Here is a 17,213-nt window from a genome sequence, read left to right as displayed (position 1 = left end):
CTGTGAGTTCGAGGCCACCCTAAGACTCCATAGTGAATTCCAGGTCAGCCTGGGCTAGAGTGAAACCTCACCTCAAAAAATCAAAAAAAAAAATTGCTTTAAAAAGAATTAGGTATGACTCGGGCGTGGTGGTGCACACCTTTAATTCTAGAACTCGGGAGACAGAGGTAGGAGGATCGCCGAGAGTTCAAGGCCACCCTGAGACTACATAGTGAATTCCAGTTCAGCCTGAGCCAGAGTGAGACCCAACCTCGAAAAACAAAAACAAACAAAAAAAATTAATAAATAAAAATAGGTGAAAGCCAGGCATGGTGGCACATGCCTTTAATCCCAGCACTCAGGAGGCAGAGGTAGGAGGATCACTGTGAGTTCGAGGCCACCCTGAGACTACATAGTGAATTCTAGGTCAGCCGGATCTAGAGTGAGACCCTACCTCGAAAAACAAACAAAAAAGAAACAACAAAAAATAGAAGAGGTGAGTGCTGGGCGTGGTGGCACATGCAATCTCAGCACTCTGATCACCATGACGTTGAGGCCACTCTGAGACTACCTAGTCATTTCCAGGTCAGTTCCAAGTCAGCCTGGGCTAGAGTGAGACCCTACCTTGAAAAACAACAACAAACAAACAAACAAAAAAACCCTAGGTGAGTAGATTTCACAGTAGGGACTATTTTACAAAGAAAAACAGGGTGGTTATATAAAATTTTTGAAATAACAAATTTTGGCAACAAGAATTAAAATGCAGGGGGTTCAAGGATCAACTAACAGGCAGGGGCCATTCCCACCTTCAACAGACTGTCAGTGGACAGATGATAGATGGCAGAGGTAGCCTTTGTGCAAGGCTCTAACCATGTCGCTGGTACTCTTTCATGATTTAGGACACACAACACTGAGATCCCTTCTTTACAACCAACATACTTTCATTATTCTATTAGGTCATTAATTCCATTAGGATTTTATTGAGGTGCTCCATGAATAGAGGAAAGGACATCACAACACTGTGGGACAAGACCTGGTTTAGTGCTTGCCTATGGTTAGACCTTTCAGTGCACCCTGACCTTGGGATCCCAGGGTACACTCAGAACTCAGTTCTATGGTTAGGACACAAGCAACCTATCCTGGAGAAGCTGGCTGACAAGACTTCTGTCTTCTGAAAGGAGAAAATTCTTTCTGGAGGAGTTTATTGTGATGGTGACCTGGAGGCAAAGGCAACTATGGGGAAAGCAAAGAGAAGCTTAAGGAGTGTGGAAATTTCCAAGCACAGCAGAGACCGTGCAAAGGTCCTGTGCTTACCTGATCCTGGGAGCAGCCTCACTGCCCAGGCTCTCCGGAAGGACAAAGTCCATGGTTCACTGTGCCAGGGGCACATCCCACATCGTGATGGTGTTGCTCATTTGTGTGCCAAAATTTTGGGTTCATTTTCTTCTTTCTTTTTCTTTTTCCTTTGTTTTTTCGATGTAGAGTTTTGCTCTAGCCTAGGCTGAACTGGAATTTACTAGATAGTCTCAGGGTGGCCTTGAACTCACAGTGATCCTCTACCTCTGCCTCCCCAGTGCTGGGATTAAAGGTATGCGCCACTGTGCCCAGCTTTTGGGTTCATTTTCTATATCAAATTTTAATGTGTCTTTAGTCGTTAAAAGTTTGACCCTTTCAATCTTTGTTAAATTTGGACACCCAAATGGGTCCTTTATCCTCTCTGAATTATAGGATGAATATTGAGACAGAATGCTGATAGATCAGCAAAGGAGTCTGTTATGCTTGGTCAGGAATTGAAGTAGGAGATCAAGTCATGAATATAGTTCTGCACCCACTGAGGTTCAGGAAGTTATAGATAAACAGGAAAGGAGGGGCTGGAGAGATTTCTCAGTGGTTAAGTCACTTGTCTGCAGAGCCTAATGACCTGGGTTTGATTCTCCAGTACCCACATAAAGACAGATGCACAAGATGACACATGCATCTGTTGTTTGCAGCGGCTAGATGTTCTGGCATGACCTCTCTCTTTCTCTCTCCTCCCTCCCTCTGTCTGTCTCCTTCTCTCTCTCTCTCTCTCTCGTTGCAATTACATAAAAAGTTTTATTTCCTGAGGTAGGGTCTCACTCTAGGTCAGGCTGACCTGGAATTCACTATGTGGTCTCAGGGTGGCCTTAAACTCACTGCAATCCTCCTACTTCTGCCTCCCAAGTGCTGGGATTAAAAGTGTGTGCCACCATTCCTGGCATATAAATATCTTTTTAAAAAACAGGGAAAAACTAATGGAGGGGTAGAATACCTGATGCCTTCTCTGGAAATGGTGGACATTTTCCAGAAATTCAGGCAGCACCTCTTCTCACTTCTCATCTAGTTCATTGCTTTGTTCATGTTAGCATTTGTCAACTGTCTCTGGGTAATCAGGGCTCAGCTAGAATCCAGATGGATGACAGCGAAGTGAGAGATTGTCTGCTAGTCACTGTGGCAGCTACCTTAGAGCCAAGCACTGTCAGCCAGCACACCTGAATTAATACCACCTGGACTAAGCAACTAAGGCACATTTATAAATGTCAGTCATAGCAGGTACTTCATGAGATCCCACTGGTTGAGTGATTGTTTAATTTCCTGAGCTACTTGGGTATTGTTCAACAAGTCTTTCCCCTCTCCTACTTCATGGAGAGTGCCTCCTATTTTTTAATCCAGTACATTGAGAGTTTTGAGTCTTATATTAATCTATTTGGAGTTGATTTTTGTGCATGAATGATAGGAGTAGGTCTAGTTTATTTTTCTAAATGAGGTTTTCCAATTTGCCCAGCACCATCTGTTGAAGATGCTGGCTTTTCTCCAGTGTATGTTGTTGGCCCCTTGGTCAAAGTTCAAGTAGCTGTAGTCACTTGTACTGTACTTGTAGTAACAGTTACTTGAACTACGGGCTGAGTCTTCAATTCTGTTCCATTGGTGTATATTTTTGTTGTTATGTCAGCATTGTGCTGTTTTTGTTACTATGGATTTGTAATATAGTTTTAGATCAGGTACAGTGATACCTCCAGAGTATTCTTTGGCTGAGGATATGTTTGGATATCTGAGGCTTGCTGCCATTCTGTATGAATTTTGATATTATTCTATCTCTGAGAAGAATGATGCTGGGCTTTTTATTGGTATTGCATTGAAGCTGTATATTGCTTTTGGTAGGATTGCCATTTTCACAATATTAATTCTACCTATCCAGGAACATGGAAGCACCTCCCATCTTCTCATGTCCTCCTTGATTTCTTTTTTGAGTGCTTTTATGTTTTCATTATATAGGTCTTTCACTCCCTTGAATAGTGTTATTCCAAGGATTTGAGGTGTGTGTGTATGTGTGTGTGTGTGTGTGTATCTATTGAAAACAGGACAGGACAGCCTCACTGGCTTCTTTTTCTGTGTATTTATCTTTTGCATATAGGAAGGCTACTGATTTTTGTATGTTGATTTTGTACCCTGAATCTTTGCTGAGTGGATTTAACAACCTTAGGAATTTTTTTGGTCGAGTCTTTTTAGTCACTTATGTATAGGATCATGCCATCTGCAATTAGGGGTAGTTTGAACTTATCCTTTCCAATTTGAATCCCTTTCTCCTGCATTATTGCTTAGGCTAGGAATTCTAATACCAAAAAAGCTCGAAGAGCAGAGTTTCATCTGAGATACAAAATACTCTCATTTATTTCTTAATTGATCTGTTCATTTATTTAAGAGTGAGTGTGTGTGAGAGAGAAACAGAGAAAGTGGCAAAAAGAGACAGAGACAGAGAGAGAAAGAATATCTATTGGCATGTTAGGGCCTCTAGTGACAGGAAAGAAACTTCAGATGCATGAGCCACCTTGTGCACCTGGATTTATTTCAGTACTACAGAATCAAACATAGGTCTTTTGGTTTTGCTGACAAGTGCCTTAACTACTCAACCATCTCCCTAGCCCTCAAGATCGACTCTTAGCTGTGAGCCATATAATATCAAAATATGAGTTACACCCTTCAAACACATAATAGCACAGAGTAAATATTCCCACTGTAAAAGGAATACATACCAAGTAAGGACTAGGTCAATGCTAGATATAAAAGAAGCAGAGCAAACATCACATTATGGTTCTCAACGTCTGGGATCTGAGACCAATGATAAAATTCTTGGGGCTCCAAAAGCTCAGGCCACTTTTTACTTCTCATCTATGCTGCTTACTTTCTGAGAAAATTCCCTGAACCAGAGTGACAACTCTCCTTGGCATTGGTCCTTAGTTCTGGCATCTCTAAAATTGTGGAATCTCCACTGCAACCCACAGTTCATCTTCACAGCTCTGTACTTTGGTCACACAGGGCACTGTGGCAGAGACTTCAACCCTGCTTCACATTGCCCGTGGTAATCTCCAAAACTGTCTGTTCATCCTCACACTCCTTCTGCATATGAATGCTTCCAAAACCAATACCAGGTTGACTATACCATGAAATTTGTAAGTCCACAGAGTGGGGAGCAGGAACTTCCTTCAACATGTTCCTCCTTTAGACTCCCTTGTTTCAAGAGTCAACACTCCTCCTGTTGTCCCAATGCAGAACAGCCAGCACATCCTAAATGGCAGTAACCTCTTAAATAATTACAGTGGGGCCCAACACTCAATCCTTCAATTCACTTTCATTTCTTTCTTACCAAACTTTACATCTCTTATATCTTTCTGCTATATATGTTCCTCTGCCAAAAACACCAATTTTTAACTTACAACTTTAACTTCAATCAAGTTTACTACTCATGTACAGAATGACCCCAGCCTCTGGACATGGCAGAATGAAGCTAGTCTCTTTAGCAGAACATCATGCCAACTGACCTTAACCAGTCCTGACAATGGTCTTTTCCCTTTGACACCTCACAGGCTCATGTTTCTCAGTTTATATTTCTCTTTGCATTTAAGTCTTCAAACCCTCACCAGAATGGTTCATCAAGCTCTGTTCACCCCTGCAAGCCTTTTCTGGTCCAAAGTTCCAATACTTCCACATTCCTCAGATAAACTAGTCCCAAAAAAAACCCAAATACATAGTCATATGTATAGCAGTAATGACTCCAGTCTTGCTACCAATTTTTCGACTAAACACCCAACTGGACACAGCTAATGAAAGGTAAAGATGTATTTCAGCTCCAGTACCCAGGAGAAGTTTCATACTGGCAGGGAAGGCATGGCATGTGTAGGCAGGAAGCCTGTATCAAAAGTCCAGAACATTCACAGGAAGTCATCTGAATGAGCTGGCTCTGAACACCCAGAGTGCTGGATCAATCAACCTCTAGGTCAGGTCTCTCAGTGACATATCTCCTCTCCTCTACCAAGGTTCTGCAAAGGCTCCACAACCTTCCCAAATTGCTACCTACTTGGGACCAAGTATTCAAAACACATTATGCTATAGGGAACATTTTATATTCAAACCACCACATCACCTCACAACATGTATGGGGGAAAAAAACAGGCACTCCGGTATTCTAAGGACATTCCACTCTCAGATGGCTTAGTTTCAAAGGCATGTCTTACCACCTATACAGAGGACACATGACTACAACTACAATAAAGAGGCATATCATCTCATTCCACACAGAGAAAGGTAGCCATATTGAATTGTTTATGAGATGTTCCACCCTCAGAAGGTTCAGTCTCAGTTACATCTCTTCTTGCCCATAGCAGGGGCCATGCAATGCCTTTCTGACTTACCTTCAGTTCAGTTTGTTCCTACTTGGGAATGCAAATGATTTGTGACTAAGTTTTCCTGAAACAATATTTCTATCCTCCCAAGATATTTCACTGGAGTAAGACCCCAAAGAAATGATTTCACTCAATCTACCATTGTGAACGAATGCGTTTATGGGGTTCCTAACAGAGCCATGGGTGGCTCAGGCAACTGCACCTCTGAAAAGCCCACTCCACCATGAGCGATGACTCCCAAAAGCTGTGTCAAGGGAAGTTTCTGAGCAACTTTCAGGTAGCTCCACTGAATTCTGCTCCCCAACCCCGATGGTTGTTTACTGCTTAAAGAGCCATGCAGAGGGGTCTCATGTGTCTCTAGCTCATGGGCTTCCTGAGTCTTAAGTGACCTCTTCTCTCTTCTGGATAAAATGCTTTAAGCTGGAGGAAATAGAGACCCAACATTCTGATACTGGGTGAAACATTCAAAGCACAGGAAGCACCATGAACCTTTCCCATGTTCTGTCACTGTCCCATGTCCCCCAGAAGTGGGTAATGCACCTTGCTGGCCAAGGAGAGATGTGGCAGCAGAGCAGAAAGGTGGCAAGCTGTGCACCTTATGCCTCACGGGGCAGTCTGAGCCTCACACAGGTAAATACAAGCTGAATCCTCAGCTCAAGACAGTTGAGGTGGTCAGAGAACAGGAGATTAAGTGGTAAAGGTTTCAGAGAAACATATGGAGTCAGACCTGCAGAAGGGAATAGGCTAGTCGGTAGGACTGGGTCTCCATCAAGGAAAGCCACAAGAAGCAGGGCATGAGAGGGACAGGGTTATTTGGGCTTGAGACTACTCCATAACCTGGCAAAAGTTCTTCCTCCAAGAAAGGGGTCCTGTGCACACAGCTGGCAGGACAGCAGAGGGTCGCCTGGCCCTCAGAGGAGACAGCTGTCAGCATGACACAATGTCAGGGTCTAAAAGGAGCCCCAACACCATCCATGTGCCCCTACTTACTTTCTGAAAAGGACTTCACCTCTGTATTATGGGAATCCAGTGGGAGAGTCCACTATTCTAACCCATGTTAGAAACTAAACAGTGTATATTTTAAAAAATATTTTATTAATTTATTAGAGAGAGATAAAGAGAAAGAGGGAGAGAGAGAGAGAGAGAGAGAGAGAGAGAGAGAGTGAATGGACACACCAGGGGATGTAAATTAAGTGTCAAGTCAAGGTGATGGGCTGGTTACTTGGAATGTATGCTTGAGGTTCCTGATAGGTTAATGAATTACACAAAGTATTGGTTACTTAGTAAATGTTGGTCAGCTGGCCTCATGGTGATTCAGGACTTTTGACCTATTGTAGAGGCAACATGAGTCAGGGCTTTTTGGATTTCACTTGCTGGATTCTGTTCTCTCAAAATTTATGTGTTTATTGGCTCTGAGTTTATTCTCCGTGGATCAGAACTAGGTGACTACAAACAGGGTCTACCTGAAGTTAACCCTCTCAGTACCTAGAAACTGGTGACAATCCTACAGACATCAGTTCAGACATAGGTCCCATCTCAGCCTTGTACTAGAGACTTGCAAGCCAGCATGACCAGGCATTAGGGGTTTATATTTCTGGACTTCCTGAGTCTTAGAGCAAAGGCCAGCTTGAGTCCAAAGGGTTATCTTGCTGGGACACTCCCCAATCCCATATCCTCTTGAACCCATAAAAACATTCCATGCTGGGTCTTCACAATTTTGTTGTCCCATGAGAGAACACTATATCCAAGTTAGACCATGAAGCCTGCTCTCGCTGCTTCAGAGACCAGCTGCCTCCTGCCGCATGAAGGGGGCTCCACAGCAAACTGAACATTCTCTGCCTGTCCTCACGGGGCACACAGTGCTCTTTGTTCTCTGACTATGAGGTATCCTAGCAGAGGAGGGTTCACTGCACACAAGTCTTGGAACTTTCCACATAGGAAACCTTCAGTGCCTTAGGCAAACCTTCGTTCTTTTCTGTGTCTGTTTTAGTTGCTTTACAAGGACCTTGAACCCTGCCTGACTTACACTCCTGGAACTTCAGAAAACTTATGGCATTTACACAGGTGATATTGGACGCTGAGAGATGTCCCAGCAACCCAGCAGAAAATGATGCTCAGGACTTGTATAGAAATGTGTGTCTTTTTTTTTTCCTGAAATTTTCCCTGCCTTTATTGTGGCTCTAGTTAAATGAAACAGGAACTTCATAAAGACAGAAGGAAGCAGGATTCCAGTGCCCACAACTCACCATCAACCAGACTCAAATCTCATGTGCATGAAAAATTGGCTCTTATGACTTTTCCACTGAAATATGAAATTTTACTGTTGCCACAACAGGGTGAAATAGAGGCTAAGAAATTCACAAACACATCACAGTCTCTTTCCCTGAGCAGAAGACAAGGGATACATGAAATGAATTCTAGAAATAGCCAATAGACTCAGGATAATTTTAGAGGGTTCTCCTGTTTTCTGGAAGCCCATGCCCTGATAGAGGCCAACAGCACCATGCTGTATATTAGTGGTGATAAGGACCACTTCACTGTAGCCCTGGTCCCGTGCAAACTGGAGGACAGTTATCACCAAGGCTTTTGCTATCCCCAGTCCTCGATGCTGCAAGGACACAGACAGGTGGAAGAGCTGCAGCTGTTTCCTCTCTAACAGTGGATCCTTGACTGGCAGAGCACCCACAATGCCTGCTACCTGTTCACCAGATTCTGCCACCCAGAAGCAGGAGCCACGACCACTCAGGTAGGACTTGGTGATGTCAGCCATGTCTGCACGCAAACATGTGTCCACATAGTTCCTCCAGGGGTATCTAGCAAGGAGCCACAGGGAAAGGAGCAGACAGAAGGTGCATAGAATTGCCAGGAGCCAGGAACCAGACATCAGGACTAGAGCCAGGGGTGCCCCAAGTAGGAGCAGGAGGGTTCTGGGCAGCATGAGTGTGTGGTAGAAGGTGGCAGAGATGTGCTCCTCCATGCCCTGGGAAAACAAGACCAGGACCCTTTTGCGATCTCTCTCCTGGAACTGGCAAATGTGAAAAGGAGCCATGGGAGATTTTGCACCTCAAATCTCATATTTACTGGAGACAGCTAGATCTGTTCGCACGCCTTCCTGCAACCCTGCAGGAAGCAAAGAACCCATCTGAGTCTCCTGAGCCATGCCCTACCCCATAGCTCCCAGCCTTCCTAAAACTGTGAACGTTTGACTCAAGGTTTTCTTCCCATGTCACTCCTCCAAAAAAGTGTAGGTTCAGCAACACCTGGTATTGGGCATATAACTTAACTTCCTTGAGCCAATTGGTAAAACAGGATAAAATAGCATCTGGTTTTGAAGGTTCTTTGTCAATTTGTCATGGGAGGTGGGTGCATATTGGAAAATGTGCATGTGCACATGAAAGTGACAGAACCAGATCAAGTGTTGTTTCTCAGGTCTTGCAGGGGCTTAGAGCTCACCAAATTAGGCTATACTGTCTGGCCAGAGAGCCCTAAGACCTGCCTGTCTTTTTCTCCCCAAGGCTGAAATTACACATTTGCGTTACCAGGTCTGTGAGTTCTGGGTTTTGATCTAAGGTCCTTATGCACATGAGGCAAGGACTTTACCAACACAACTATCTCCCCAGCCTACTTTTGAAGATGTAATGTGATAACTCATATGTACCATGGATATACACGTTGCTTTCAGTCTCCTCTCCTTACCTCCACACAGGCTCTCTGAACCTTTGATACATTGAGACAGCACTCCGTGCCAGGAAGATGTGGTGTCCTTAACTCTTCAGGATTCAAACATTACAGAATCCCATGTTCCAACCCAAATTTTAGGAAATCCTCCACACCAAAGATTGTTGGAAAAATTTCTGGTGAAAGGCAGATTATTTTTTAAATTTAATTAATAAACTTTATTTAGTTTAGTAGGAAGAGAGTTAAGAGGCAGCTGGATAGAGAGAAGGAGTGCAGCAGGGCCTTCAGCCTCTGCACACACACTCCAGACACATGCACCACCTTGTGCATATGGCTAATGAGGGTACTTTTCAGGCACATGCCTTACACACTAGGCCATCTCTCCAGCCCTAGAGTAAATTTTTGATCAAGCCCTAAATATTTGAGTGTCCAGATTATGGGAGTCTAGGCCCACATGAGCCTCTGCCTTGCCTCTCACCTGGTGCCACAAAGTCGAGAGTGTCCAAGACAATCCAGCATCAGATGACTTAAAGAGGAGCCTGATAGAGCCTTCCACACCTCTGGCAAGTGGACCTGGATTGATACCTCACTGGCTAGTTCATGGACAACAATAAACCAAAGGTTGAGAGCTTGAATGTCACAGAGGAGGGAACACATACCTTGTGATCCCAATGGATCTAGCCAGGAGAAGAAGCAGGCTCTGGGACAGCTCAATGATTTGTTGACATGTGAGGACCACCATCTCTCTAGGCGAGCCTGTTAACTGCCACTCATGCTGGGTCAGGGCTGCTGAGCTGGCTCAGTGCATAAAGAACTTGCTAAACACTGAGGTCACATGTCTAACAAGGGTCGGGGGCTCTGGCTCACCTGCAAGGTCTTTCAAAGCTGTATTTTCCTTCCTCCATTAAGTCTAGTCCTAGGTAAATGGACCCTGGTGGTCCCACACTGACCTCCTGCCCCTCTTCCTCACCATCAAGCCTTCCCTCAACATCTGGAGAAGACACCTGCTATGTTCTTTTCAGCCATGGATGACAGGCTCAGGACTGGGGTCACCAAGCAGAGCCAGTGCCCCTCAGTTCTCACCTGGATCAGCTGAGGAGTTGCCTTGCTGAGACAGGCAAGAGGGACTCACTCACAGGGACCCTCTTCTCCATGGAGCTGTTCTGGGGAAGGAGTGTCTGTCCCTTTCCCTAATCGTGACCTGGAGTCCAAGGAAAGCTGTTCTCTCTCTGCTCATCATTTTCTGCACTCCTTTTCTGCCATGTACACTGGAAGCCAGCACTTGTCTGTAGCATTTAACTGAAGGCCTATTTTGCCTGGGCAGGAAGGCGCGTGGGAAGGATGCAGTTAGCTAAGGTGGCAGCTTCCACTGAAGGAGCTCCTCTATAACACTGGGGACAGAGACACCTTCCCACTGGGGGGTCGATAGCATGAGTAGTTCTACTGAGAGCCTGGGTCACCATTGGAGGTGACTTGGATCAGGCAGGAGAGACAGCTGTGTGACTTCCCAGTGAGGGTGCTTGAGTCCAAACCCCAGAGGAGAGGGCAGGACGTCAGGCTTGCAACTGGTAGCACTAGTCGGCTCAGTGACATGAGAGTGAATGAAAGATGGGTGATGTTAAGAAAGGCAAGAAGATGGGCTGGAGAGATGGCTTAGTGGTTAAGCGCTTGCCTGTGAAGCCTAAGGACCCCAGTTCGAGGCTCGGTTCCCCAGGTCCCATGTTAGCCAGATGCACGAGGGGGCACACGCGTCTGGAGTTCGTTTGCAGAGGCTGGAAGCCCTGGCGCGCCCATTCTCTCTCTCCCTCTATCTGTCTTTCTCTCTGTCTCTGTCGCTCTCAAATAAATAAATTAAAAATTAAAAAAAAAAAAAAAGAAAGGCAAGAAGATGGGAGGAAGACCACTCAGGCTGCTGGATCTCTTACACAGATGTCAAGTGGAATGCAGGCATCAGCTGGGGAGACAGGCACGCTGATGAAGCATTTGGAGAATCCCTAAAAGTACATCCCTGGAACATAGGGGATCTTCACCATCATCAAGAATAAAGGAGAGCTGGGTGTGGTGTGCCCGCCTTTAATCTTTGCTCCCAGGAAGCAGAAAGATTGCTGTGGTTTGAGGCCAGCCTAAGACTGTATAGTGAATTCCAGGTCTGCCTGCGCTGGAGCAAGACCTTGCCCTGAGAAAAACCAAACATAAAAAATTAACATAAAATTAAAAATTAAAAAAAAGGAGAGGGCTGAAGGGATGGCTTAGAGTTTAAGGTGTTTGCTTACAAAGCCAAAGGACCCAGGTTCAATTCCCCAGGACCCACATTAGCCAGATGCATAAGGTTGCACATGTATCTGGATTTGTCAGCAGTGGCTGGATGCCCTGGGACACCCATTCTGTCTCTTTCTCTATCAAATACATAAATAAAAATATTTTAAAAAATAATAAAGGAGAAAGGACAGACCTACTGCCTAATGTGTAATGTCCAACACCTTATTTATTACAAAACAGAAATGTCTTGTGGTTTCTAATGTGTCCCATAATTTTATTAATTTCATACAGGGAAATTCAGATTATGAATGATCTTCAAGTATTTTTGTTGCACAGTCCTATTTAAGTAAAACTGGCTTGCAGTAAAATGAATGTGATCCTTTTAAAAACTAGTAGTCTGCAGTGCCAGAGAGATGGCTTAGCAGTTAAGCACTTGCCTCTGAAGCCTAAGGACCCCAGTTCGAGGCTCAATGGCTGGAGGCCCTGGTGTGCCCATTATTTCTCTTTCTCTCTCTCTCTCCCTCTTTCTCTTTCTGTCAGTCGCTCCAAAATAAAAAGACATTTTAAAAATAGTCATCTGGTTCAGCCAATACTATAAATGCTTTCCCTTTTAAAGATATGATTGGACTTAACTAGTAACATTCAGCTTTTCACAAAGTTGGGGAATATCACCTCAAAACTTATTCAACATTGGTTTTATATTTACATTTCTTTAACTGGTTACATGAGTATGTTTAAACACTGGGAAAAGTTCTCTTCACTACCCAGAACCAAGCAAGACTCAGCTGTTTCAGCTGGTGTTCATTAGTCCATTCAGACAAGGGCTAAGGATAAAGCGGCAGTTGTCTTTATGCCAACTCAATTATGAATTCCTTATATCTAAGCTGGGTGTGGTGGTGCACACCTTTAATTTCAGCTCTAGGGAGGCAGAGGTTGGAAGATTGCTGTGTGTTCAAGGCCATCTTTAGACTACATAGTGCATTCCAGGTCAGCGTGGGCTAGAGTGAGACCCTACCTTGAAAAACAAACAAAAACAATTTTTTTTTAAACAAAGAAGTGAGGAAGTGCTCAAGGCAGGACTAAGGGACTGTGGAGCAAGTGGTAACACTAGCAAGGACCTGGCTATGCAGAACCTAAAACCTACGCAATGGTGTAGATTTTATTGTGGATGCACATGGGATCATAAATAAGCCTTTAAACGGGGCAAACAAATGGCTGGGGTCTGGTGCAGAGGCTGCGTGCACATCAGCCTTCTTTCACACCTCATATGGAACATGGATTGTGTAACATGGGAGAGTCACACATCCCTGAACGTCTTTTACTGCTTATTTATTTCCTTAGAGATTAATTAATGTGATGCTGGTTTGATTCTGACAATATGCACAGCATATCTGGAGCTGATCAAAATAATAACATGGGGCTGGAGAGATGGCTTAGCAGTCAAGGCACTTGCTGGCAAAGTCAAAGTACCCAGGATCAATTCCCCAGTACCCACATAAAGCCAGATGTACAAGGTGGCCCATGTGTCTAGAATTTGTTTCCAGTGGCTAAGAGGCCCTGGAGCATTCTCTCTCTCTTTCTCTTTCTCTCTCAAATAAACAAATAAATAAAATAATAATAATAATAATAATAATAATAATAATGCACCATCCAGTGGCATTACAGTCATTCACAATGCTGTGGGATGGGAACTGGTTTCACTTATCCTTTTTAGTTCTTTCAATCCACCCTCAGTATCAGGATCCCAGTGGGGAAGCTTCTAGACAAACTCCAAGGGAAATCCAGAACTCATTTGTAGGATTAATTCTTCCTAGGTCCATGAGAAGTTACAAGGATGGAGAATTGTGGCCAGCAGATTTCCTTACCATTGGGATGGAAGTGAAGATAGGTGTTGGGACAGGGGTTCAGGGTATAGCATTGTTATATCTGGAAATGTTGCCCCCACCAAAGAATCATATTATGGAGGTTCAGTTAGACACTGGCGCTATTGCGATGTCAAGACAATGTTAGGAGTTTGGGCTAAGTCTGTGGAATAGGTCAGTGGGAGTGACCTTATATAGTATATATTGCCTTCTCCCTCTCTCCCTATCTCCTGATAGGACATGAGGTGAGCACCTCACCTAGATCAACTGCACAAAGTTTTGCCTCGACAAGGGCCCAGAAACAATGAGCCAGGTAAACATGAGCTAAAAGCTCAAGCACTGTGAACCCGAACAAATGCTTAGCTACCTGGAAGTTTTCTCACCCCCTTCTCATTTGATTTTAAACATCTCCAAATACCTTTTTGTTTGTTTGTTTGAGAGTGACAGATGGACAGAAAGAGGCAGAAAGAGAATGAGTGAATGGGTGCACCAGGGCCTCTAGCCACTGCAAACAAACTCTAGAAGCATGAGCCACCTTGTGCCACTGGCTTATGTGGGTTCTGGAGAATTGAACCTCAAACTGGGGTGAAGCATCTTTCCAGCCCCCTCATTTGAATTTAGTGCTGTAGATGTTTCTCACATGATCATATAAAGTGATGGATTTTATTATGGCAACTCTTGTTGTCTTTTTATTTTTTTTGAAATAAGGTCTTACTCTAACTCAGGCTGACCCAAAATTCACTAGGTAGTCTCAGGGTGGCCTAAAACTCACAGCTATCCTCCTACCTCTGTGTCCCAAGTGCTGGGATTAAAGGCAAGCACCACCACACCCGGCTTATTATGACAATTTTGTAATACCTTGTTCATGTTATTTCCATCCACCACTGCTGTCCTTCTCCTCCCTACCCCCATTTGCTGGTCCTCTGCCCCTTCTCAAATAGCCCTCCTTTCTGCTTCATGTCACATGTATCCCAATATCCTCTCTAGTCCTCATTTTTTTCCTCCTCTACATGTGTTCCTTACCTCTCCTTGTCCCATTTTACTTTGATGATGCATATGCATATAAGTACACATACATATAAATTTAAATCTAGACTTTTTATGTGAAAGAAATGGTGTAAGATTTGTCTTCTCAGCCTGACTTATTTTACCCAACAAAATGAAGTCCAGTTCTGTCCAATTGCCTGTAATTGTCATGATTTTATTTTTCGTCATGACTGAATAAAATTCAATGTGTATATCCAGAATTATTGTGTATAACAGGTTTGTCCAGGAGTGGTGAAGCTACATCCTTTGGTAGTTCAATTATTATTATTATTATTGAAGTAGTGTTGAACACTTGTCCAGGCTGACTTAGAATTGACTATGTAGTCTTAAGATGGCCTCAAACTCACAATGAACCACCTACCATTGCCTCCTGAGTGCTGGGATTAAAGATGTGCACCACTATGCCCAGCTTCAATTATCAATTTTTTGAGGAACCTCTATACTTATTGTGGTGGCATATGCCTTTAATCCCAGGCAGAGGTAGGAGGATCACCATGAGTTCAAGACCAGCCAGAGTGAGTTCCAGGCCAGCCTGGGCTAGAGAGTAAGACCGTACATCGAAACAAAGAAACCAAAATAAGTTCCAAGGGCAGAGTCTCATCTGAGATTTAAAATAGTCTCATTTATTTTTTTTTCAAAAATTTATTTTATTTATTCGCAAGCATAGAGACTGTGAGAGAGATAGAGACAGAGAGGGAGTGAGAATGGATGTGCCAGGGCCTCCAGCCACTGCAAATGAACTCCAGATGCGTGTGCCCCCTTATGCATCTGGCTAACATGGGTCCTGGGGAATTGAGCCTTGAACTGGGGTCCTTAGGCTTCACAGGCAAGTGCTTAACCACTAAGCAATCTCTCCACCTCTCATTTATTTTTTAATTAATTTATTCATTTATTTGAGGTTGAGTGCAAGAGAGAAAGAGAGAGAGAGAGAGAGAGAAAGAGGTGGCGGAAAGAATGTAAGAGCCAAAGGAAGGGTAGGACTCCTTACAACGTAACATGCTCCTCCAGACACAAAATGGTCTGGATATCCATGACCTCACAGTGGCTGACACTACCTACACAAGACCATCATAATAGGAAGAAAAGATGATGACCTCAAAATAAAAAGAGACTGATTGAGAGGGGGAGGGGATATGGTGGAGAGTAGAGTTTCAAAGGGAAAAGTAGGGGGAGGGAGGGCATTATCATGGGATATTGTTAATAATTATGGAAGTTGTCAATAAGAAATATTTTTAAAAGAGAAAGAGAGAGAGTATATAGGCATGTCAGGACCTCTAGTCACTGCAAAGAAACTCCAGATATGTGAGCTACCCTGTACACCTGGCTTTACATACGTATAGGGAATCAAACATGGGTTCTCTGGTTTTGCTGGCAAGTGCTGATAAACTGATAAACCATCTCCCCAGCCCTCAAGATAGTCTCTTAACTGTCAGCCTTGTAAAGTCAAAATATCAGTTACATACTTCCAATACATAATAGCACAGAGTAAACATTCCCACTGCAGAAGGAGCACATACCAAGTCAGGACTGGGTCACTGCAAGATAGAAAAGAAGCAGGACAAACATCAAATCATGGATCTCAGCCCAGCATGGTGGCGCACGACATTAATCCCAGCACTTGGGAGGCAGAGGTAGGTGGATCACCATGAGTTCAAGGCCACCCTGAGACTACATAGTGAATTCCAGATCAGCCTGGACTAGAGTGACACAAAAAAAAAAAAAAAAAAAAAAACAAATCCCTCCATCAAAAAATAAATAAATAAATTTAAAATATATATATATATATGTATGTATGTATATACATACATACATACACACACACACACACACACACACACACACACACACATATATGGTTCTCAATGTCTGGCATCTGAGACCAATGATAAAATTCTTGGGGCCCTAAAGGCTCAGGCCACTTTTTACCCTTCATTTATTCTGCTTACTTTCTGAGATGTCCCTGAACTAGAATTAAAAAAAAAAAAAAAAAACTCTCCTTGGCACCCATTCCTACTCCTGGCATCTCTAAAATTGTGGCGTCTCTGCTACAACCCACAGTTCATCTTCACAGCTCTGCACTACCTCGCCCTCCTTCCGGCATATGAATACTTCCAAAACCAGTACTAAGTTGACTATCCCATCAAATTTGTAAGTCCACAGAGTGGGGAGCAGAAACCTCCTTCAACATGTTCTTCCTTTAGACTCCCTTGTTTCAAGAGTCAACAGTCCTCCTATTGCATCACCAATACAGAACAGCCAGCCCATCCTAAATGGCAGTAATCTCTTAAATAATTGCAGTGGGGCCCACGACTCAAAACCTTCAATTCAGCTGGGCATGGTAGTGCATGCCTTTAATCCCAGCACTTGGAAAGCAGAGGTAAGAGGATCACCATGAGTTCGAGGGCAGCCTGAGACTACATATTGAATTTCAGTTTAGCTTGGACTAGAGTGAAACCTACAAACAAACAAAACCTTCAATTCACTTTCATTTTTTTCTGTACCAAACTTTATACCTCTTATATCTTTCTGCCATGTATGCTCCTCTGCAAAACACACCAATTACTTTTTACTTTTGAATTTAACCCTGCTCAAGTTCTGTACTCATTGGTAAATGACCTCAGTGTCTGGACATGGGCAGAATGAAGCCAGTCTCTTTAACAGAACATCTTATCAACTGATCTAGACCAGT

The 17,213-nt window shown here is 43.6% G+C and overlaps 2 protein-coding genes across 3 annotated transcripts in view; both read right to left on the bottom strand.

Moving 5' to 3' along the window:
• The window catches only part of LOC123461466 (N-acetyltransferase 8-like), a 46,016-nt gene that overhangs the window by 20,931 nt on the left and 7,872 nt on the right, over window positions 1-17,213 (bottom strand). The gene's annotated exons all lie outside the window — the stretch shown is intronic.
• LOC101604506 (N-acetyltransferase 8-like) lies at window positions 8,047-8,730 on the bottom strand. Its single transcript, XM_004668229.3, has one exon. It carries the CDS (start codon window positions 8,725-8,727, stop codon window positions 8,047-8,049), a length of 681 nt encoding a protein of 226 aa, XP_004668286.2. The 5' UTR covers window positions 8,728-8,730.

The sequence above is a fragment of the Jaculus jaculus genome, chromosome 6, assembly GCF_020740685.1.
Source record: "Jaculus jaculus isolate mJacJac1 chromosome 6, mJacJac1.mat.Y.cur, whole genome shotgun sequence".
Lineage (NCBI taxonomy): Eukaryota > Metazoa > Chordata > Mammalia > Rodentia > Dipodidae > Jaculus > Jaculus jaculus.
The sequence above is the reverse complement of the archived record's forward strand: the minus strand, read 5'-3'. Positions and strand labels throughout refer to the sequence as shown.